The 23,422-nt window shown below is 37.6% G+C and overlaps 1 protein-coding gene and 1 long non-coding RNA gene across 7 annotated transcripts in view; one reads left to right on the forward strand and one right to left on the reverse strand.

Moving 5' to 3' along the window:
* The window catches only part of LOC111244349 (glutamate receptor ionotropic, kainate 2-like), a 321,397-nt gene that overhangs the window by 292,942 nt on the left and 5,033 nt on the right, over nucleotides 1-23,422 (forward strand). For 5 of the 6 annotated variants that reach the window (XM_086980426.1, XM_086980425.1, XM_022791352.2 and 2 more), the window contains 10 exons: nucleotides 1,976-2,278; nucleotides 9,521-9,687; nucleotides 11,054-11,107; nucleotides 12,878-13,105; nucleotides 14,065-14,223; nucleotides 14,669-14,773; nucleotides 14,953-15,066; nucleotides 17,357-17,566; nucleotides 19,221-19,391; nucleotides 23,110-23,291. In XM_086980426.1, coding sequence (XP_086836552.1) covers nucleotides 1,976-2,278; nucleotides 9,521-9,687; nucleotides 11,054-11,107; nucleotides 12,878-13,105; nucleotides 14,065-14,223; nucleotides 14,669-14,773; nucleotides 14,953-15,066; nucleotides 17,357-17,566; nucleotides 19,221-19,391; nucleotides 23,110-23,291 — 1,693 coding nt within the window. Of the gene's footprint in view, nucleotides 1-1,975; nucleotides 2,279-2,613; nucleotides 2,712-9,520; nucleotides 9,688-11,053; nucleotides 11,108-12,877; nucleotides 13,106-14,064; nucleotides 14,224-14,668; nucleotides 14,774-14,952; nucleotides 15,067-17,356; nucleotides 17,567-19,220; nucleotides 19,392-23,109; nucleotides 23,292-23,422 lie in introns of those variants that run through there. The other variant, XM_086980427.1, reaches the window with a different exon arrangement.
* Nucleotides 1-23,422, reverse strand: part of LOC147758082 (uncharacterized) — a 53,025-nt gene that overhangs the window by 25,849 nt on the left and 3,754 nt on the right. The window lies entirely within an intron of this gene.

A 23,422-nucleotide genomic window follows, 5' to 3' on the forward strand; every position in this document is an offset into this window, starting at 1 on the left:
TACATTTGCATAAATAATAAAAAATGGTTTATAGTTAGTTCAGACTTTCTTGATGGCTTCGGCAAACACAGCTTATCCGATATTTTAATTTGCAGAAATTTCACTTGAGATTTCCAATCGTTTATATAGCAACGACCTATCTCCCTTGCTTTCTTAGGTAAGCAAATACAATTACACAGCCTACTTACACTTCCTTAACAAAAGAACTCTAGAGCAGGCGTAGGTGTAAGCGAAGGATATAGCGATACTGTGTGAAAACGAGACTAAATCATGTACAAGCAATTTAAAAGGCCGTCATTTGATATAGGATGAACCAAAACCATATTTGTCCTAGGTATAATAATATGGAACGAAAAAAGCAATTTTTTTTTTAAAAGGGTTTACATTCCGAGTTGCTTAAACCAGTATTTTTGCGGATACACCAATGTCACTTTATGCTCTTTTGTATGTGACTGCAAGCTTACCTTTTGTCTACTATGGATTTTCATATGGAAGACCCGATATGCTTGTCTCGAAAATGAACTAAAAAAAAGAGGCCTTTTGATATTCTTATTTTAAATAGTTCATGGCTGTACAACCTATGTTTTTAGACTTAAGCCCACAAGTTCAGTCTATAGTAATGTTACAGAAACTCAATTGCAATACTGAATCGTTCCAAACTTAGTGGCAAGCATAGCCCAACTCCACTATATTACATTTCGTGTCATCTGAGATGTTTGGTCAAAACAAGGCAGCCTAGGGTGTCTGAATCTATAGAGGAATTCCAGGAAAAACGTGCTTTCGAGTATATGATCTTCCGTTTAAACTGACTCTAATAATCTTTATAGCTTGCATCGACACAAGTTACATCGAATACTCTGTTTAGTATGATGTGAAAAAAATTGTGCCTGGTTTTTTTTACCTAATGTCTCCCTTGAGGCTATTATAACCGACTTTAATCCTAACTTTGTAATAAATGGCCCTAGATTGGAGCCCTATAATACCAGATACTATGGCTGGGGTTTGCTGCGCTGAGATTTTTGACAGCTGATTGCTCTTATTATATACGGCTATCCGATCCCACGAGAATTTTTAAAGCCAAGATTGGAGATTATCTTCATCCTACAATGACCTTATTTTTAATTTTTAGGTTTCTGAAACATACAAACTGATTCCGTAGATTGAACCTCAAACTGTCTGGCCAATCGAAGCCATCTTTTTACCATTAACACATGTTTGTGCAATATTATATATGCTTATACGGTTCGATTTAAAAATATAAGAGTTGCGTCTCGTTCTCCTGCCCGGGATTTAAGTTATTTAATCTTTATATGAAGTATGGATATCACAAATTAATTTACCTGAATTGCTTTTTCTGCTTGCAATTTGCATAACTTATCTTTGCAGTCAACAATTTGTAGATTATTTAAATTTATATTTGAATAATTGAAGCTGATTTTTCAGCCTTACAAGAGACAGATAAAGGGTTAATTTTACCATACTTAGAGATTCAAATACACTTAGTTTAAAGGTATAAAATATAACTTCAGATCAGTATAAGTACGTGAGAGCAAATGAGTTTGTGTTCCATGATAGTCTAAAACGTAACAGAATGCCATAGAGATTTTGGAGCAGATGATCTGATATTTGAGTTTTAGCATTGCGTCTTTGTTCATTCTTTTGCTTTTTTTCATTATCGCTCTCTTGTTGTAACTTTTTGCATTTATGTAACATTTAGACATTTGGAACTTTACTTTAAAATTCATGTAACAGATCCTCAGATAGATTCTAGTAAATCTTTGTTTAATATAGGATACGCCTATATCAATTTATATTTCATATTACTCTTTTCCACTGCTGCACTATAAATGATCAATCATCTGCCTAGTATCTAAACTTAAAAAGTGTTAAAGTATTACTGTTATTGATAATAATAATAATTATTATTATTTTTGGTAAGGTGACATCTATTACGACTGCTGTTGTTTCGTTACAGCATGCGCACTGATTGATGACGGTTGTGTCGCACTCATTGGACCGACGCAACATGAGTCGCACAGAATGGCTCAAGAGATTGCGGCACGTCTTCAGGTGCCTTTTTTTGCGCGCGGTCGGCCTGGGGCATCGGTCGGCATGACAGGGGCGTCTCCAGCAGGTGGAGACAACTCCGGACCATCCTCTTCTTGTTCTACTTGCTTCGATCTGCTACCGCCATCACGAGCGCTCAGCCGGGCCTTCGCCGATATCCTCAAAGCTAAGAAATGGAAAAACTACGCTCTGATTTACGAGAAAAATCAAGGTGCCTAATGCATTTGAAATTTCTTTGGTAAATAAGTTGCCATTAGAGAGTCGATTTAGTGCTTTCTTAAATGGCAGTTTATAGTGGTTTATAATATCACGAACAGTGTAAAGTATTTTTGCATATTTCAAATTACGCAATAAGTTATGATAAGTTTAGTATAGTAATTTAAAGTTTTTAAGAATTTTATAAATAGCTTATTTATAATAGCTCGCATATAACAGTTTGTAACTGACTATTAGGTCATTGAAAGTTCCTCCTGCCATCATCACAATTACCATAGATAACAGGTACGGATGGTAGATCACTATTGGGCATGTGTTGGTGGATTTCAGAAGGAAAAAGAAGTTAGTTACCTCTGGCGTATAAAGATGATGCCGTTTTCTTATGGTCAAGCAGGCGTGGTCAGATTGGCCTCGTCGTGGCTTAGTGGGTAAGGTATTTGCTTGCTAATCTTAGGGAACGTTGTGGTCTAAGTTTGAATATGAACATATACAAACTTCGTTTCGTGCTGAGAATCAGCCGTTTGATGGAATGCTAGACAACGATATCGGACGTAAACACGAAACACAAACGCGTGCCCAGGTCACGACCCAGCATGATAACCGCGCAGGTTCTATAGAAAGATAGAATACTGATAGATGGTGTTTTATATGAACAAGTCAAATACGGACATGCAACAAAACCGATAGTAGTTGATGTGTAACTCAACACCCACTAGATTATAATCTAGCTAACCGAACGTATAGATGAATACAGAAAGGTAAGATGCTGCGACCATCTTACCCAGTTGGAACAACATCCACGTGTTCAGTGGGACGGGCGCTCAGGGCAGATAGTTCTAAGTAAGGGAGAAGAGCATAATGGCCAATTGTTCTTACTCGCACTCCTGCTGCCTGTCAGAATAGAAGAGATAAGAAGAAGGTACAGGTGAATAGAACGAACAGGTCCCAAGGACTCTGACTGCTACCTGACAGCTTGTCACTTTACTATTTTTTGCTGCCGTCCAGTTCAGTAGTGGAATAAACACGACCTGTAGGACAACCTTTTCATGCTAATGATGTACTGTTTTAAAAACATCGAGACTGCAATGGACAAGCAAGTGTACTTCCCATACTTCCCCTTTTCTTTTTATGTGTGTGGGTCGGTGTCTTCTTCGTTTCGATGTTTTGATGTGGTGGTAGGACAAGTTGGCGTAATAAACCCGTTGACTTGGAAAAGACTTGGAAGAACGCAATGTGGAGGGCATGAGGGCACAGGAGAGCCTAAAGTAAACCCCTTAGAGGCTTGCCTTATGAGATTGGAAATACGGCGGAACCAGTACCGTTGATATTGTTCTAATACAGTAGGCTGAGAAGCAAGCCGGCAAGTAGCCGACTGACGGACCTTCCGCGCAGAGGAGCAATGGTAGGCCAACATTGTTTCGTGGTACTATGATCGTTTCCGGAAGTCTTTTGCGAGAGATACCACAAGACACAGTACCTATTTATTCAGTAATGATATACGACTTCTATTACTAGAGGTAGCAAAAGTTGTATGCGCTAGCCTAATGCAAAGGGCAAATCTGTTGCAAAAAGCCGCGTGCTTTTTAAAACCACTTTTTCTTCAAAATACTAGTTAGCATGCAAAGTAGAAACGTTCTTTTGAAATAATGCGTTGGTATTTGTAAACGCCGAATATATTTTTAGCTAGAAAAATATTAATTTTGCGCATCTAGTTATCGGGTATGACAAAGATCGTAATACTTTTTTCGAAAGTTACCTCGACATATGAATTGTAAGTTTAACAAGTAGATTAATGTATCTTTTAGTAGGCATTATTGATTATAGCTATAAAAGCTTCTTAATTGCATTTAAATTATTATTGTTATTATTTTTGGCATCATTCTGGCGGACTTATAATTTCATTTTAATCATTAAGTTATATATTTTCCTATTTATATTAGTGCCTACTGAATAAGAACATGAATATAAATAGATATTACAGCTTGTGTCCGTTGTGTAATGCCAACCGCGAAGGCATACGGCAAGCAAGACGCTTGTGGCAGAAGAGTGTACAATAGCCATTTTTAGATTTGCGAATCTTTCGATCAAAATGTCTATCAAACAATAACACAACGTTACACAGAATAAATTAATTAAATTATATAAATAGGCCAATCCGCTTTGATGAAAGTTTGTCTGTTGATGATAGAAAAATTCGTAATTCGTTTGCTGGCGCATGGCAGGCCCTTTTGTTCATGTGCTTCGACAGTGCTAGCTTTTGAAGTAGAATCATAATTATAAACCCGTTCATTAGCTTCGGTTTTAAGCTTAAACGAAACTGAATATTAAGCAAAAGTCTTCAGCAACTTAACTATTAGACTAATGTCTCACGACAAATGCGTTTCATATGTAGTTCTTTCATCTTAATTCACATTAGTCTGTTGAACGACAATGTGAGTAGCTCTTGGGAGAACTCCTTGGTAGATATCAAAGCACTTATATTGCAATGTAGACCTGTAAAAAAAACCTGAAAGAAAAATGAGCTTGCAAAACTTAGGATAGAAAATACGGATGATAAAATGAATATTTGAGATGATTACCACTATTAGCTATATAAAGCTGAGGTGCGTCGTCTATTACTAGAGCTAAATGATAATGCGTACAGAGGCATTGAACATGAAAATAAAACATTATTTATTTAATAAAATATTATTAAAAGATTATCACATAGGCTTCACACATGTAGAACCATTTAAATCAATTTTACATACTATTTAACTTTTAGTGTCTCAAGGTATCAAATGCATTTCCACATGATCAAAATAAAATGTATTTCTCGGAGGATAAACTGAAAGGATTTGGTTCACGATGGAACATACAACACTGACAAAATGATAGGATCATTGATTATTTTTACATGCTACTATACATACATTATTCATATAAAAGGGTATTGCGTCATTCGTTACATACGCATACCAATTTGATATTAACCGTTTAATTACTCTTTTAAAATTATGCAGCCGCGTTGCTTAATTTGAAACGCAGCGATCCGTAATAGTGATGTACTAACCTTTTACGAACGGAGAAACTCAAAAACTAGTCCTATCTTCTTAAAAACTCGTAAAAAGTAATTTCATGATACTTCTGTCTTCTTCAAACTATTCCTTAGTAAAAACGAGATAGCTAAAAGGTCGTGGAAGTCTATGTAGGTGGCTAGCTTAATGATTATAACAAAAAAAAAAAGTTCTTTGCAATGTAAAATAAATTGCGACCAAATAATTCGTCATAAAATAATAACATTTAGAATTTTTTTATATGCTTTTATATTTTGCACTACTTGATCGACTTTTGGTGAAGCGACGACTGTGCAAGATCTGTTGGATTCGATACTAATGCTTTATTATGACAGCAATATTCTGAATATTAAGCACTTGCCGTTTATGGGTGTTTAATTGCTTTTAGCGCAATACAGCTCCGTGATTGACTGGTTCGTATATATAGGAACATGGCGACAAAAGGATTTGGATTTTCCATTAATCTAATGAGGCACGTATACGTGCTCCTCTTTAATTCCAAACACGGTCTGTCGCAATCATTTGATGGGGAATTAATTTCACGCTGAAAGTGCAATTACACAAAATTATACCCGAAGCTGCCGTAAAGTATGGTCACGGATTACCATATCCACACATATATATATAATGTGTGTCTACAGGAATAAATAAACAAGGATAGCAGCATGAAAGAAGGAGGGGAGGCATGTTTCTCTGTAACGCATAGCATTAAGATAGCTTGTAATGGACAGTCGTCACGAGTTATGATCTTTCTGTTCGCTTAAGTGGAAAATTGGCGGTGATTTGTAACGCGTTCGAAGGGGAGGGGATAAGGGCAAGCATGTTTGAGCAGACGGTTCATCGCTGACCATCATAGCAGTTACGTAGCCAACTCATTAAAGAGCAACTAGAAGGACAAAAATTTAGGGACGTCTGCGTCGGTGTCCCTACAATGTAGAAGGGCCTCAGGCCAAAGGCGAGTTTCGAACGTGCGAAGGGAATAATGAGCTGGTGCTCGGCTCCATCGATAGAATACAGAGAAAAGGGGCCAGAGTTTTTTTCAATACTTCGGCTCTTCCACATACAGTATGCGGGCACAAGAGCGGAAGATGGGATGTAGACAGCGAGGGTCGGCCTACGCGCCGACGGAGGCAGGCAAATCGGGGCTCAAGCAAGGAAGGAACAGATGGGAGAGAGGAAGGGGTTGGAAAAGTCTTGCATAGACCGGATACCATGCCCGACTACTGAAGCAGTTTCGGCCGAAACCGAATCTGAAAACTGCACGAAAAAAAGATTCTGGCTGTCTGGTCTCTTTCGCTCCATCTTTCTCCCACTTAAGCTGACTAAGAACAGTGTGAGTAACGTGTTCACGCAAGTATGTGCCCTGCATAGCAATACAAACACAGTTCTGTACCGAACCTTTTATTGACGCCTTCGGAATCTATTTACTCTCTATACCAATAGGTTAGATTGATGTACATACATACATACAGCCCTGGGTACTACGACTGCAAGTAGTTACCCATCTGATGAAACCTGTATTTTAAAGGCAGATCTAATAGTAAGTTGCCATCACCCTTTTACTCTTCTCGTTTTACGTGTGAAATCGCTTCTAAGCAAGCCGCTACTTCGCTGAAAAGTTTCTGAATACGTGTAAATGTTTGCATTTTTATTATTTTCCGTCTGCAACTCATCTATTTTAAAATTTCCATGCTAACAAATTCAACAAATACTGGGAACGATTGTTTGCCTAGTTGCCAAAATTTAATGAAACTCTATTTATTCTTAACATGTTAAGTCACAAATATAACTCTGCACAAACTATTCTAGAGAAACAGGTTAATACATAGGCAGACGGACACAGACTTCAGTGGTATACTACGCTAGTGCGCTGCTGTCGCACCCAACTAGTGTAGATTGTAAATAAAGACGTGGTTATTCTGTTGCACTCAATTTATTCTGCCTATTTTGTTCTCCAATTGGAATAAACTTATTAAGTGACAAACTACTGCTAATCAGATCGTTGAATAACTTAAGCCTTTTATATAATGATTACGTTCTCTTTGTTATGCTACCCCTAGTTGGCTGTTGATTCAACTCGTCTTCATGTAACATCCAGCCAGTATGAAACACTATACTATAGGTCTAGTACATACCAAGAGTTATACCTTTGCAATTACCATGTTTAACCTGTAATTATTCCATACTTTTACAGGCATGTTCTAATGATTCTCTTACTGCGCTGCAATTATGCGATCATTTTATGCTAATATTAAGGAATTTAATTAATGTCACACCCAACTTATCATAAAATAAATTGTAGACTTACACCCTCCTGACGTTTGGTTGCATTGATTTCATTGTTTCGTTTTAGCTATTTAATTATAGTGATCTATTGCATTGGCTCAGCTACCTCATGGCCATCACGGTGCAATTACTATACTAGCGACTGTTTACATACAAAGTAACTTAAAGTCTGTTACAGATATTCGATTTTACAAATTTCTTTTTCCTACATCCACATTTCACTTTTTACGTCCGATATGGCCTTGAGGAATTATATTGAACGACTGACTCCTTCCAGCACGAAACGAACTGTCTACGTTTAGTATCGAATTTAGACAATATCATGTGTCCCTAAGCCTCTTCCAGTTTCATCGCCCCCTTACATTGAGACCATTCTTTTATTAGGTATTCTAGTAGCGTCGTTACTCTGTTAGGAATAGCACATTATTCTGCTCCAGCTTTCCCGTATTGCCATCGTTATCTATTCGGTTTTATTCTGCATGTGTACTGATACATGCAGCGAAGTTTTTTTTCGTGAAACCAAAGTAATTTTGTTCCATTCATGTGAGGTTAACCGCCGACATCACCCGAAGCTCCATTTTATCGCTAGGTGTTTTCGTAACTGAATTCTAGCGCACGTGCAGACCGCTAAGGTTATCATTGCCATTTTGCATGGTTAAAGCAATTTCGCTCGCCCATGGAAACGTTCTTATAGTTTTTGTATTCTGCTGTTGTACTTATTTCGCTTTGTCATCACAGGTAATCTGTTTCTTGACGATCAGATCAATACAATTTCAAATTCTCTTTCATTTCTGCAATCACCCATTAACCTGTCAGTTGTAGAGAAGTGAAACATACATTTTTCTCTATAATTCAAATACGTGCTCATATTGAGTAACTTAAATCAGGAAAAAAATTGCATATAAATTTTTTAAAAACGATTAAACGTTTTCGAGTAAATGACTCAGTACTGGTTGCCCCGAAGTAGTAAGAACTACTACCTGCGATGGACTATTCATCCCGTTAGAAAAATTAATGGTCCACGCAAGCTCAGGATAAAACATTACCGACCGAAGTTATTCCTGTCAGTTATCATATTTCAGAGAAACAAATTATTGTATATACATAAACAGACAGAATTCTAGTAATATGTATTAAAGAGAGATTATATATAATATTGATGTCAACAGACTTTTTTAAGACTATATCCGGTACGATAATACTGAAATAACTATATTATAGGGGTATTACAAGTCTTTTGCTTATCACTTTCTGTTTTTCGGACTATGTAGTCTACTTGAAATTCTTTTACGGCTTATATTAAATGTGGCTAAACATATATTTTACTAAACCCTTCGGGAATGACAAGTTAGCACAAACACACAAAATATTTCGAAATAAAGGACATAACATTGACGCACTTTCTCATACGAAAGGCATATGAGTACTGTACTTCACTTTCGTTGGGTTACATATTTGCACTACGTTGTCTTTGTAGCACTTATATACTTCTAGAGCAAAATGGCTTGGCAGTGCACTACATATCTAACATTTAATCAAATACCTATGTTCAACGGCATATATTGAATTATCACGGTGCTTCATTTAAGAGCCATTGTATAATTACCTTTGCTTCCAGAATTCAACGTATTCTGTATACACACCTTTAAGTAGTCAATATCCGTAGAAAAAGAAATGAATGGCAAAATCTTTTCCAAATACATGTACCAGCACTGGCTCGTATGCAGTTGTTTAGATAAAAAAAAATATCGTCTTTAATGAAGGCGTGTCGGTTTTCCTTGCTAATATAGGTACAGTCCGCATAAATCAAGAACACTTATGTCCTTTTGTAATTCACATATATACGTATAATTTCCATGTCTCTCGTTAATAGCAGTTATTATATTTCCTTGCAGACCTTGTCGAGCTTGCGGAGCTTATTAAAAATAAAAATATTCTGCTTTATCAATACCAACGCGGAGAACGGGGCACGAAAAGACTCATTCGCGAAATCGGCAGTGACCCGCAATACAACTACATCGTTCAGTTGCCCGCCGATCGCGCTAACGACTTCTTCCGTCTTGTAAGTGATTCTTTATAGTGTATCGGTCAGTATTCCAATGTCTTTCAACTTTTTTTCATGCACAGCGCGTCTGTTTGTTGCATTTGCTTCTTTTGCTGTGTTTCAAGAGATGGCTTACTTTGGATGTACACAACAGTAACTCTTGTTGTACTATACCGGCTTTTTTTTAGAGGAGACCGTCATTTGTGGGTAAGATAACTTCTAGGAGCTCTCGGATGGGGTTGAAAAGTGACGCATAAACAGACGGTGGGACAACAGTGGTATGGGTCTGGCTAGGAGACAGACCCTTGCTATCTCCGTCTGGTGGCTGATATGATGGACGAGGTTGAACGAGGTGGTGGGAAGCGACCGCTACGGCTTTCGCCGGCGTTGCCTTTGCTGCTAGTTCAAGAGTCCAAGAGACACCTGCGCGATCGTTAGCAAGACTGAGAGAAGCTCCTTTCACTGATATTATTATGACGAAGGGCTCGAGACATCTCGACAGACCTCGTACGTGCTTGGAAGTTCTGCTTCCGCTACTGTCTTCATGGGCCATTGCGAGATGAGCTCTCTGTTCAGTGGCATTCATATGGGTTGAGTGTCAGACAGCATGCACATTCGGTCGGTAATAGCAAGAGCAGGGAGAAAAATAAGTAGGAATGCGAGAGAAGGAAGACGAGTACAACAAAATCGTGCCGATGTGGCTGAAGTCGTTCGAAGAGTGGCCCGCATCCTTTGCAGCGGTATCGCCTCTAGCACGGTTTTGCCTATCGTTTGCACCATTCTCTCTCAGAAAATAAAGAACATGCGTTTACACCATAATCGAGCTTGCGAACACAAGGTCGTCACCGTTTCCTGCCAGACTAATCTAGGTGTCTATACCGTTGTGTAGTTACAGGGGTTTCGATAGGTAACACAACTGGAATTTTCGCCTTAGGCTTATTTTACATTTCGTGTAATGTTGAACACAGTAGGAATAAACCAATGCCAATAGAGTGGCAAGACATAAGAGAAAACGATGATGGAATGAAAATAATAAAGGCGAAAACTTGGAAAGACAGCTAGAGAGGCAATTCGCATATTTTATATTTAGCACGTCGCAATAAATATATCAAGCTTGGATTTTTCAAGCTTTCTGAGACGACGCTGACACTGAAGCAAGAATAAACAATACAGAGTGAAAACAGGTCGCAATAAAAAAAAAAATAGCTCAAATAAATTACCTATACTAAAATTACATACTAATGATAATATCGTAATTGGTCATATTTTGCAAACACAGTTCATTTGCATTAATATTTTACTATTGCATTGTATCACTTTATTGGTATATGCCACCTAACTTACTGGCTATTATAACTTTCCATGTTTTTTTGTTTGTTTCCAGGCGGGTATTGTTGGTTTGTTATCTGAATACTTTAGCTACTTCGTCACTGCGCAGGTATAATACGACTAGCTATCAAATCAATATTCATAGACATAGTAAGTTGCTGAATTGTATGTCTTACATTTTATTATCGCTTAGATGTCATTCGATATATGGATTTTAATCAGAACCGATTTATGGGTTTTCGAGAAAGATGTAATATTTTGAGACAGAACAGGTACCTTACATTTCGATTAAATCACTCGCTAGCTATTAACGTAGAGTGTCGGTTATATTGCTTGACTCTTATCCTGCTAATACTTCTTAGTATTAAGGGCACCGCGATGAGCTATCTTAACGACCCTGTGCGATACCGATAAAACGAGACTCTTACTTATTTCCTGGGAATTTCAGTTTCTTTTGACTGTATTATAAAAGGTTATGATTTTTTTTAAAGGTACGATGTTAGTGCAAATGAGAGCTTTAGTTTTTTTTACTTGAACCGCTTAAACTTACAATAAAATGGCTACCATTACGAACATTTATGTGGTGGCGTTTTATTGTTCTAACATCGCAGTGCTGGCGTTCAGTGGCATAAGCTATCGACGTCTAGCGTGTTTGATATATTTAATAAAAGGTTTGGATCAAGGTCTTTTTATAAAGAACAATGTATTGCACATTCGTAGATTATCTTGTTTGAATAATTAAAAATCGCGAATCCGTACTTTTAAAAATCGTAGTATATTACGTGCCGTCGTTTCTCTGTAAACAATTGTTTTATGTATTATAACGGGTATTGTTCGCTGCGAACAGGATATTGTTCGCTTTCCTTTTACTACCAGCAAGTTATAGCTTCGTGATCACCGAGATGCTATAGAACAGAGATCGCCAGGCACGTACCTGGGAAACTTGTCCACCACAGAGAATCTCTGGGACCTAATGATATACAAGGCAGACGGCATTGATGTATTTTGCTAGCTGCGTTCCTCTTCTTGGCATACTTAGCCATCACCAGATATTCCACTTTCGTGGGTCAATATAACCTAAACTAGCCTTTCGTTGTCCTAATAGTCAATAGGTCAGTTAGATACCTATCTGATCAAAGTGGTCATTCTACTAGGCAAAAGAGTGCACACTCTACTAGATTTTAACCTATCAAGCAAATGATCCAATCCATTAGGCTCGTTTATTTCTAATATGATAACTCAGACTAAATGCCATCGTATGCACTGCTTACACCTCTACCTTTTATACCGCATAACCTGCTTTTAATGAACAGAACGACCCTTTGCTAGTTACACTGGGGAAGCAAACTGACTGAGCTTGAAGTATGGAAAGGCGTTCCTCAAAACCTTTATTAAATTATAAGGTAACAAACTATACATATGTGTACGCTCCATGTATTTGGCCTATAGGTGCCGACATAATGTTTTATGAATGAACATGAACTTTTACTCAACGTCACATTTAGAATTCCTTGCCGATTATGCGATTGTATATGGTATATATATATATATATATGTATATATATATGTTAAAGAGTATAGGCCGTATCCACAGTTCTGAATTAATCCGACTAAAGGTTAAAAAAGTAATGAAACCTTGAGGATAACCGTATTCTATACCATGCTTTGCAATTTTACTTAAATACGCCCAATACTATTATGAACCAGATGAAAGTTTAGTAAGTTCGTTTTAATGACTGGAGCGGCTTTGCTAATAGAAACTTATTGTGATAGGTATATAAATGTTGTAGCAGTTGTGCTAAAACAAAAATAACGTAACTTTAAGACTTCTTCTTTTGTCCTGATACAATCTTGTTTTCCGTTTGGTTGCTTTTTTCAGGACTTTCATACGTGGCAACTACCAGCCGAAGCACTGAGCAATATCACAGCGCTCCAGCTCCTCCACCAGGAGTTTGTTTCACTACCGTCGGATAGCAACGGAAAGCGTCAACGAGGCGGCCCTAAACAACAACAGTTTATTCACCAACATCAAGCATCGCAACAACAGCAGTTCCAACAACAACAACAGGCCCAGCAGCAGCTTCAAACTCCCCCTGCCCCACTTAAGGTAGCATAAGCTATGCCTGCTGATAACTGGCTTCTATTGCAAACTGATTAAAGAGCTGCTTATTTGTACCTGGCTAATAAGCCCTCGATTCTCTTTTTTTTTCTAGCTTAGACTTGTAACTCTTCACTCTTTTAATATTCTGAATAGTGTAGGTAAGTCATCAGCTGAACCGCGCTTGGGAGTGCTGAAACTTATACTTGGGTAATTGACTAATAATTTATGTTCCTAATAAGGACACATGGTAGACTACATGCGGCTGACGGCATCGACACAGAGAAGAAATTATCAATGAAAATATATCGCTCAATATAGAAGGAACACCAACTAGAGTTGCAAGGGGTCGCGTTGGTTCACTGTTTGTTGTTAGCTTTGTTGGCTTTTAACGATGACAACGACAATGACAATGGTGGTGGTGCTGCTGCTAGCGTTGATGATAATGGCGATCGTGTTCGCCTATCTAGTGGCCCTGATTAAAATCCATCCACCATGAGCCCCATCGCATCTCATCTAAAATGCAAGGTTTTGTCGGAATTACAATGCAGTCGTTCGTTAGTGTCGCATTGCCAAAACCGAAATGGCCAACGGTATTTGAATTTTTAGCCAGTAAAATTGCCTAGTCAGTGCAAAGCAGGTTCCTTGTATGGTTTTCTGTCCTTACTAGAAAACAATTCACTATTAAAGATTAAACTTAAATCGATTTGATCGGATTTGAACGATGAAACGTAAGTTATGAACAACAAATTCGTTACCTTATTCTGAATAATTTAATTCCGTAGCGAGCCTTATTCGGAAAGCAAGAGCAGTTTCATCTATTAAATAACCTCCAAAACTCATTGCTTTGATACTGGGTAGACCAGATTACGTATTTTTATATGACAGCGTGGATATATATAACACAACTGTAAAGGATAGCTAATTGCTAGGAGAGATAACAAGCTTAACGGAAACTTCCTTTTCAGTATCACACCGCGTTGCTGCACGACTATATCTTCGTGTTTGCGCGTGCAGTCGGAACACTTTCACGTACGCAAAATATGGCTCCCGTTTCCGACGCGAGTTGTCACAAGCCAAGGAACGGCTGGCCGATGGGTCTGACAATTGCTACGCAGATCAAGGCAGTAAGCCAAAATCTCGGAAAATGTTCGGTGACCTAACTAGATGCGAAAAAGCCTTTAAAACATCGTTGCCGATTTATTAAGTTTGTTAAGTGTATGTCTTAATTTCCTGAAAAACGTTATTATTGTTATTATAGCTGGGCTAAATCATTATAATGCGAGTATACTCTGGATGTGGAAAAAAACGTATGTAAGAATGTCACTAATGTGAAAAACTTTCTGCAACGTTTGTGTACGCTTAAACTTCTGTACATGTGAATGCATTCAGTTCTTTGCGGCTTTATCGTAAGAGTTCTGACCTCAGTATCCAATTTTTATTATGCACGTTTATTTTCCTGGTCTTTTCTGTGTTCACGCAAAAATATTTCTCAAACTGTTGAGAAATTTAACGACACTGGGAAGAAGCAGTAAGTATGGGCAAAACAATTGTTACTTTAAATGGTTGCAGACATCGATGCAAGGACTATTTGGAAATATTCAGTTCGATACATTTGGAGCGAGATCGAATTTCAGCGCCTTCGTGACGGAACACAAACATGGCACGATTGTTAAGGTGAAGCATGTTGGATTTAAGCTTTGTTGCTATTCTGTATGCGAGTATTCATCCGTAGGTGGAGGTTAACTGAATAATTCGACTGAGCTTTAACCAAAAGTTCCGAGCTTATTAAAATGCATATTAAGTCAGCTCTTTTATTTGATCAAATAACGTTTTTGTGGGCCTTAAATGCGCAGGTGGGAACATGGGCGCCCTCATCGGGCTTTAGCATGACAAGGAACGTATCTTGGGACCGAGTCCACGCGGAGCATTCGTTGCGGAACCGGCCTCTCCGCGTCGTGACGCTCCTCGTAAGCAGAGAGCACTTTTAGCCATTACATAAACTATGAGCTACTCCACTTTTGCATGCATAACGCATGGTCATCTGAAACCATTTTAGTTCACTGAAGTTCTTTAAAAGTTCTGGTTCTGCTGCGTGCAAGAGTCGAGATTGAGTTACTTTAGTTTTCAATATGCTAACCTTCCTTAGAAACTAACATTTTTAGATAGATTTGTAACTATCCCTTAAGATCGAACAACAAAAGAAATAAATAGTTACAAATAACATAACTTGATCTACTTCAAGAAAAACAGCGAAATATATACGTCGCCACGACTACATTGATAACTATTATATTGGTGCGTACGTAATGGCCACTTTTTCTATTGCTTCTTTATTCTAACTTTTCGTTTGCTCATGATTAAGCGTTAAAGGGTGGCAAAGTGTGTGTAAAAACTCTACCACGCTATTGTTATAGTTTATTTAAATAAAAAGATGTTGCTAGTATCTTAGGCTTCAGTCATTGGTGTGTAGGCTGGAAATAAAGATATCCCAATGCCTGCCTCACCTCACATGTTTTCTAATATATAAAACTGCAAAGTAACCCGCAATAATTCTTCTGCATATGATATGACCTTTGCGGCAAAGCGATGTCCACTTATCTAAAAATTATCCTGCTTCGAAAAGAGTTCCAAGCGCTCTCGACCAATTAAAAAAATCAAGTGGAGTTCGTACTGCACATCCAAAAACCACTTTTAAACTTCGCAAGTTATTATTTGAGGGTCTGCATGCCAAACCTATACCGTATAAGTGCAGTAGTCTTTGACCTCGTTGAAAAACGACTAATAAATGTTTAAAATACCGCTTTTTGTTACCACATATATCCATCTGTGAGATCCGAACTTAAAAGATTATTATCTGAATAGAATGATCACAATAGTTTATAATTTTTGACCACCAGTAACTAGGACCGGGACAGAAGGCCTTGAAAAAACAGACACTATTTGTGCACCAGCCTAAAATTATGACATTTTGTTTAGTGCATATAGGTTATATGTGAATACGTATATACCATTGTACAAAATCGCCATCTCAGTGTGCTTCAAAAAGCTATACTAAGAACATTTAGGATAAAGAAGGTAGGTCAGCAAAGATATGAAATCGCATTTAGAGTTACTCAAGCGAATTTTTTTTTCTTTTAATCAAGATTAGTATCTGTTTGTAAAATCTAGAAGACGATTTTCTAAGTTTGTCAACTGTTCTAAGGTTGTCAATCCAGTAAGGCATGGGAAATTGGCCGTAGAATTATTAACGTATTCAATTACATTAAGATAATGAGGAAACATACTTTTACACGAGAAGAGGATCTGTTACTGCAAAGTCTTCGACCAGCTTGTGTATTGTTAAAGTAAAGCAACTTTGAACTACGTTTATCATTTCGATATGTAAAAAAAAAGAAAGAAAGCAAAAAAGACTTTTTTATATAGTAGATCTTGATTCAATCAAGTGCTTCCGTGGAAAACCGCCACAACCCCGATGATCGCATTTTAGGTAACTTAACCAATCAACTAGCCAACTTTTCAAATACTCGAATATGCCAAAGGGTAACGTGGTAACAGAACTTGTCCATCGTCTTTCGAATCATTGGAGCTCCGAGTTGATCACGTTAGCGTGCATTGATGATCTTTAGCCCTCCCAACTAACGCACGCCAATTTTTAGAAGTCATCCATTGAAGATCTGTGAACTTTTGAAAAACGTCCGTTGAAAAACTCCCTAGTTTCTTGGAGTAACAAGTCCAGGTTTGGATTGAACTATGAACTAATTCAGGGTAGCTAAACGAAAGCAGAGAAGAAAATTAACCACCAGTAGTAATACAGTCGCCCAGATCGCAGTGTAATCATTTTTTCGATTTTGGGTCTTGTCACACCATGACCATCCAGCGAGCTTTGTATACTCGCACATATAGATTGGCGCATCTTCCATTTCTTCTAGCTTGTTCCTATTGAAAAACACTAAAATGCACAAACGAAAAGCTGATGGAAGCCATCCGAACGGCATAGCTGTACCAGAATTACAATGGATATGATACCACGCATATTAGCCAGCAGCCATCTCACTGTAATCTTTCGAAGCCGGTGTTTTCCCAACATCATTATATGCTAGTATATGGATGTATTTTTGCGTGTGAGTGTTACATATGTGAGTGTGTGTCTGCGCATGTATGTGTGTGTGTATGTATGAGAAGGAGAACGGGAGTAATGGCGTGGAACACGGCTGTAAACTCTTCAAAATTTAAGGTCTCTTCTGATTTTTTATGCAGAGTCCTCCGTTTGTGATGTGGCGCCAACAGCAGAATTCAGCAAAATCCGAACGAAACGGCGATTTGGAGGGGTTCTGTATCGACCTGCTGAATGAACTTTCCCGAATGCTTCAGCTCAAGTTTGATATTCGGCTTGTCAACGATTCGCAACACGGTAGTCGAGATCGCCAGGGTAACTGGAATGGCCTCATTAAGGACATTCTCGATATGGTTAGTTTGTTTTTTAACAATGATTATTTTAGCAGTTGGATTGGAGCATAGATATAGTGGGTCCACCCACTGTTAGTTTAGTACGAAGTATTCAAATGTGCCGCTGACTTATTCCCATGTAGCTCTGCTTGATATATTACCTTAATGATAACCCAACTACTACCTAGTAGTTGGGTTATCATTTACAATTTACAAGCTTACAATTAATGTGTATGTGTCAATAAACGAACACATCCACCGTATTAGTAAGCACGTGTAAGCGATGGTGAGTTATATGGCTACGGGGCTAAATGGGCTATTCCGTTTCTTTCCAACAAGACAACATTGGTCATTATAATGAGTTTCATCAAACTTTCAACTTGTTTAGGGCCGTATGAACCAGAAATTTAGTCTGATTCGAAATTCTTTTTTTTTTTTGCTTCTTATCGGACGTTTATTAAACCACAGAAGCCTCCTTTCGACTAGATTAACATATATCAAATAAGTAGCTAGCACTTGTTATTCATGACAACCTTAAGGCTATAGAAACCTCGGTATCTTAGGCATCTTTGGAATCGACGATTGCTAATTTAATAATAGTAATAATAATAATAAAATAAAAACCTAAAGATCTTACCTATACTAAATTACGAAAAGTAAGGCATTTTTTTACGTTCGTTATGTCGCATATTGTTGTTATCAACAGTGAGCTACACACGGCTTTTTAAAAAAAATTTACGGTAATATTGGCACAACGCATCGTAAAGGTTAACCAATATTGAAGCCAGACGCACTCCAGAGGGTCACAATTATGAGTCATGAATACCCACGGGCAATTCTATATATTGGAATCGCGGTTAACCAATAGTTACAGATTTCAGTGCCGTTAGGTTTTCTTTCAGAAACGGTGCTATAGTTTCCCTTCACTTCTCGAAGAAGATAGAACTCCAAGATGGGTCAGTATTTGGGCCATTTTAGATCCAGAGGCATACTGCTCGGAAGAACTTCATAAAGATAGACAAATTGTGATCTTAACTTAGCTAACTTACCCAATGATTATGAAGCACCGTCCTTTATATCTGTGATCACAACTCTAACTCTGAAGAAAAGCATTTTTTCCAACTTTGTTTTATTATGGACTTCTTTATATGAAATTATCAGTGGCTCATATAGCATCATCTTGTGAAGCTATATAAGCCAACGACACAGCTGTACTGAATTGATCTTTCCTCTAAAAATTAATGAATCGTTAAAAACCTTCTTAAAGTACATGATGGAGAGGTCTTTGTTAGATACACTAATATGTTATTTTCCTGTAGTCGCGTTTTGGTTCATATAACCCCTATTTTATTTTTTAAATTTTTTTTTATTTTAGAAAGTACCTATATATAACTACACACTGTTCGTCTTTATGGCAAAGAAAATATCGTTATATAATGTATTTCTTTAAACACTATCTCTCGTAGAGGGTATAATATGTAAGATCCTAACACAAGTAACGCTCAAGGACGATAGCAAAACTAATGAGATGTATTTTTCGTCATGTTGCGACCCAGATAGTTTGCGCAATATCATTATTCTCTTTTAGTGACTGTCCAGGAGTGTTGCCATTTGCTTTTTTTCCGGCTCGAATAGGTGTCTTCTTTAGCAAATAATGTATAATCTTACCCTATAGGAGGCTGACGTAGCGCTAGCTGACCTCACGGTGAACGTCGAAAGGGCGCGGGTCGTTTCCTTCACGACACCGTTTTTGCCCTCACAACTGGAGCTGCTTTACCGGCCGCCTTCAACAGCGGGCGATCTCGTTTCTTTGGTCAAAGAGCTCTTTTCGCCACTATCTCAGGAGGTAAAGACAAGTATAAGCGTAACTATTATATTGTAGAATTTAGCTCCACAATGTTTAGCATGGAGGCCTTTCTGGAGCTTAGCATGGAGGATCTAAGTAAGGTTATCATACCGCTCCTTAAATTGTCAAAACGGTTTGCACAAAACTACCTAGTGGTTAAATGATTTACCTCGGTATAGTTCGTCGCTTTATTGTCCTAACTCGTCCAATAAATGTATATGCCGTTAGGAAACTTGTTTTTAGTTATAGAAGTTGTACATGAAGTACATTGCTTGTGACACGTTTTTATTTAGATCGCTGAGGCTACAAACAAGTTATAAGAATTATTTAGGATAGACGTTGTGTATATGGCGAGGACTCGATAGCTAAAGGTACTCCTGGAAAGTTTCGGTCTGGCATTTGCGATATGAAGAACGCGTCGCACTCGGTTTTCCGACTTCGACGAGGCTCGCCTCAAACTAGTAATTTTACTATTTTAGATTTTTAAACTGTTCCCTTAGATCGAAGTTATTGGACAAAATAAAGCAGGTAAATGTGATCGAAAATGTTGGTTTGGTACCCAAAATATGTATTGCTGGTGGTCGGACGGATATAAAGGTAGCTGTTTTACACATGGTTTAACTATTATTTGCTTGCTGATGGTAATTGACATAATCGATTTATATAATGAAAAGACAAAAACGATAGGTTTTGCTTGCGGTTCGAAATTTCAAATGATTTTTGTTGCTTACATGTTCTAGTGGTAAACACCAATTTTTAGCTTGTACAAATTTATATAATCAATCGCCGTTAGTAGTTGCAATCTATTTCTACGTATGTATTTCCATAAGTTGAGCGAATACTTCTGGCGTAAGTTTGAGAATACAGTCAAACGCTGTCACAGTTGCGAGTAGTACCACACTGCGTCCTCTATTCAATAAGCATAACAACTTTGATGTACAATACTTATTTCCACCGTCACAGAGTGCCCTATAAATCAAAAACTAAGTAAGGCGAATAGGCATGGACGTGTCGTAACAACAAGAAAGGAAAACCTGCTTTTCAGATTTTTGGTTAAATTTGGGTCTTATCTATTATCGTCTTCGAAATCCATACAACTGCTTGTGGACATATATTTGTCTGCTTATCATAATAAGTGACTTCCCGTTCATAAGCACAGAGACATTTTCTGGTCGCTGCTAAATAAAGTATTCAAACAAGATATATAAACATGCTCAAACCTTTATCATCTTATGCAAGATATCTATTATAAGATACTAGCACCAAATGGTAAAACAAAGACACAGCTACACTTTATGTAACTTAAAGATAAAAAAGTACCCTTGAATACGAATGATGAATGAAGGTAACGCCAGGTCCATAGGAAGTTAATGCTTCCCCCTAATAATGTGCTACATAGTTTTCGGCTTAACATTATAATACATAGAAATATGTTCTCATTGACAGACTTTGAAACTTTACCATATAGAATTCTTAATAAAAATTCTTTTAGATCCCATGGAATAGGTGTGAATGTATGCATGAATCTTCTTGTCTTGATCGAGAAGTCACATCTTTTTACTTATTCGCTTCAAATTCATGTTGTAAATGCGCTAAAGAAATTCAGTTGATTTTGATTTGGATTTGAGAGTTTTTTCGTAGTAGATTTTGCGTGAAGAAATTTGCAAGCATCTCAGTAACGGTATTAAGAGAACATATTACACTCGTATTGAACTTCCATAGACTTCGGCCTTTAAAAATGACGGAAAGTCCAAGCCCGTGATAATAGGTCTCGTTATAATGCATCAGGGCGTTTTCCGCTTTCTGTAAGCCGTTTTCCGCATTACCTTGCCGTGGAGCGCATTACCTTGAATTGGCCTATAAACGCTCATCGAGCTACTGGCAAAATTATAACAATGCAATATATAAAATATCGCTAACGGCTTTGGATTTCCGAATCAGAATTTGATAATATTTCTATGAAATAGTCAAATGGAAGGTCTGAACGCACAGTTCAAGTTTCATATAAGTAGACACAGGCTTTTGGCTCACAAAACTTAATTATTATTAAAACGTGTCGACGTACTAAGGGTTACATTAACTTTCGCTGTACGTATATAAATACAATGCTGTCGACGTATCATATGAGCCGTTGTCAAAGGTTTTACTTGCAGTTTTAAAGCGCAAACATTACTTTTCATGAATTGATAGCTAGAGGCATTTCCTTCGGAGGATCTTGACTGAACCATAAGTCACACATGAGACATCCACCCATTAAGATCATTTTTAAAACACCATTAGCTCGAACTCTTGAATCTAGTAATATCAATATCCTTTCCTCAGATACATTATATACACAAAAGTGCAATATAGGCTAGAATTGAAGCGGAAATGGAAATTAGTATGCTGATAGTTAAGTACACCCAAAGAAGTTATGTACAGAATTGAATGTGTGCATAGTTCTACAATGACGGCTACAAAGCATTGGTTATTTAGGCATGTAACGACAGGTTCGTTTTAGACATGCCTGACAAGATATGTGGTATAAGGTGTACGACGTACTGCCTATCCTCATTAAAAAAGGCATGGCATTTATTATGGCTAATTTTTAAGCAAGGAGAAATTGAAGTGGATAAGCGTTCTTTGAAAATTGTCTTTCGACTATTTACTTTCAAACATTTAACTGCAAAACAGTTTGAGAACGTTATATTAAGCTGAAACAGCAAAGAGCATATGCTGATGACCGGAGCGGTAAACACTAACGTTACACTGAGAACTGATTAAAAACAGTAGCGGCGACACAGTGGCTTTTAATGAAAAACCGCAACTTTCGGTAGTTTCGAGGAGTTAGCTTAAGTTGTATAAAAAAAATGTACGTAAAAAAATATAAGCGAACTGTCTCCTCCGCGGACTTGATAGAAGTATAGGTTGCATGGTTTGAGGCTGGTGTAAACTGTACGATGTGCTTAAAACCGCATCACAACACCAAATACCGAAAATCCTACTTCACCTATTGCAAAATAAATTCAAGAATTGAAAAATAAATTAATAATCTGAAATTTTCGCAAGCTGGTTCCATCTAGCAATTCTGTGCGTGTACCATATTTATTTCACTAGGATGGTAACTGATACAAAAACATACGACCGTTGGATATCGACAACTATTTGAAGGAGCGTGTTTTGCAAAGATAATTATCTCAGTTTGATTTTACTTTACAGCAGTGCGTGACACTGTAATAAGAGTCACAAACGCGGTGGACACCTGTGTGTAAGCCTATTTTTTTTACTAGATCTTACAGACTGGTTGTCCTATTTTAGTTTTATTATGCGTTTACCTTAGTGTGTTTGGTGTATTTTTTTGTTATTGTTTTGTAAAAGACGAGTAACATGCTTATGTTGAGGTCACAGGAAGAACATGCTAAGGTGGAGGGCTCAGCGGACTCTACACATATGTGCACAGACCTTCACTTAGCAGGAATGATGATGACTATATATATATATATATATGTGTGCGCATATGTGTAAAGTCCGCTGAGCCCTCCACCTTAGTATGTTCTTAGCAAAGGCATATATATATGTATATATATGGACGCTTTGAAACGCTACAACAACCGACTTATAAGCGGTATGCGAGTGACGTTCTATGATCTCATGATAAATATTCTTTATTGGCCTTATCTTCTTAATATAACAGATGAAGAACACTACATGATTAATTTCTCGCACTATTTACGCCTAGGTTTGGCTATCTGGTGTAGCGTGCGTGTTCATGGCTACATTTGCCATGTCATACGCATCAAAGTTCAGTCCTCGGGATAGGGTCCGCCGAAGCTCTTCGAAACAGGCAAACATCCAGACCTGGACAAAACCAAGATTTTCGTTTGGAGACATCTTTCATCTTGTTGCTTGCTGTGCTCTGAGGTATAGCGTAGTTTTGCACATATCACATTCTCCTAAGTACGTTTAGCTGTACGTTTTGTATAATGTAATATTTTAGTGGTATTCTTAGCAGATTTGTATAACGAACTTAGGGTTTGCACATGCAATGTTAA

This window comes from Varroa destructor, unplaced genomic scaffold (assembly GCF_002443255.2).
Source record: "Varroa destructor unplaced genomic scaffold, Vdes_3.0 BEIS01000002.1, whole genome shotgun sequence".
Taxonomy (NCBI): Eukaryota; Metazoa; Arthropoda; class Arachnida; order Mesostigmata; family Varroidae; genus Varroa; species Varroa destructor.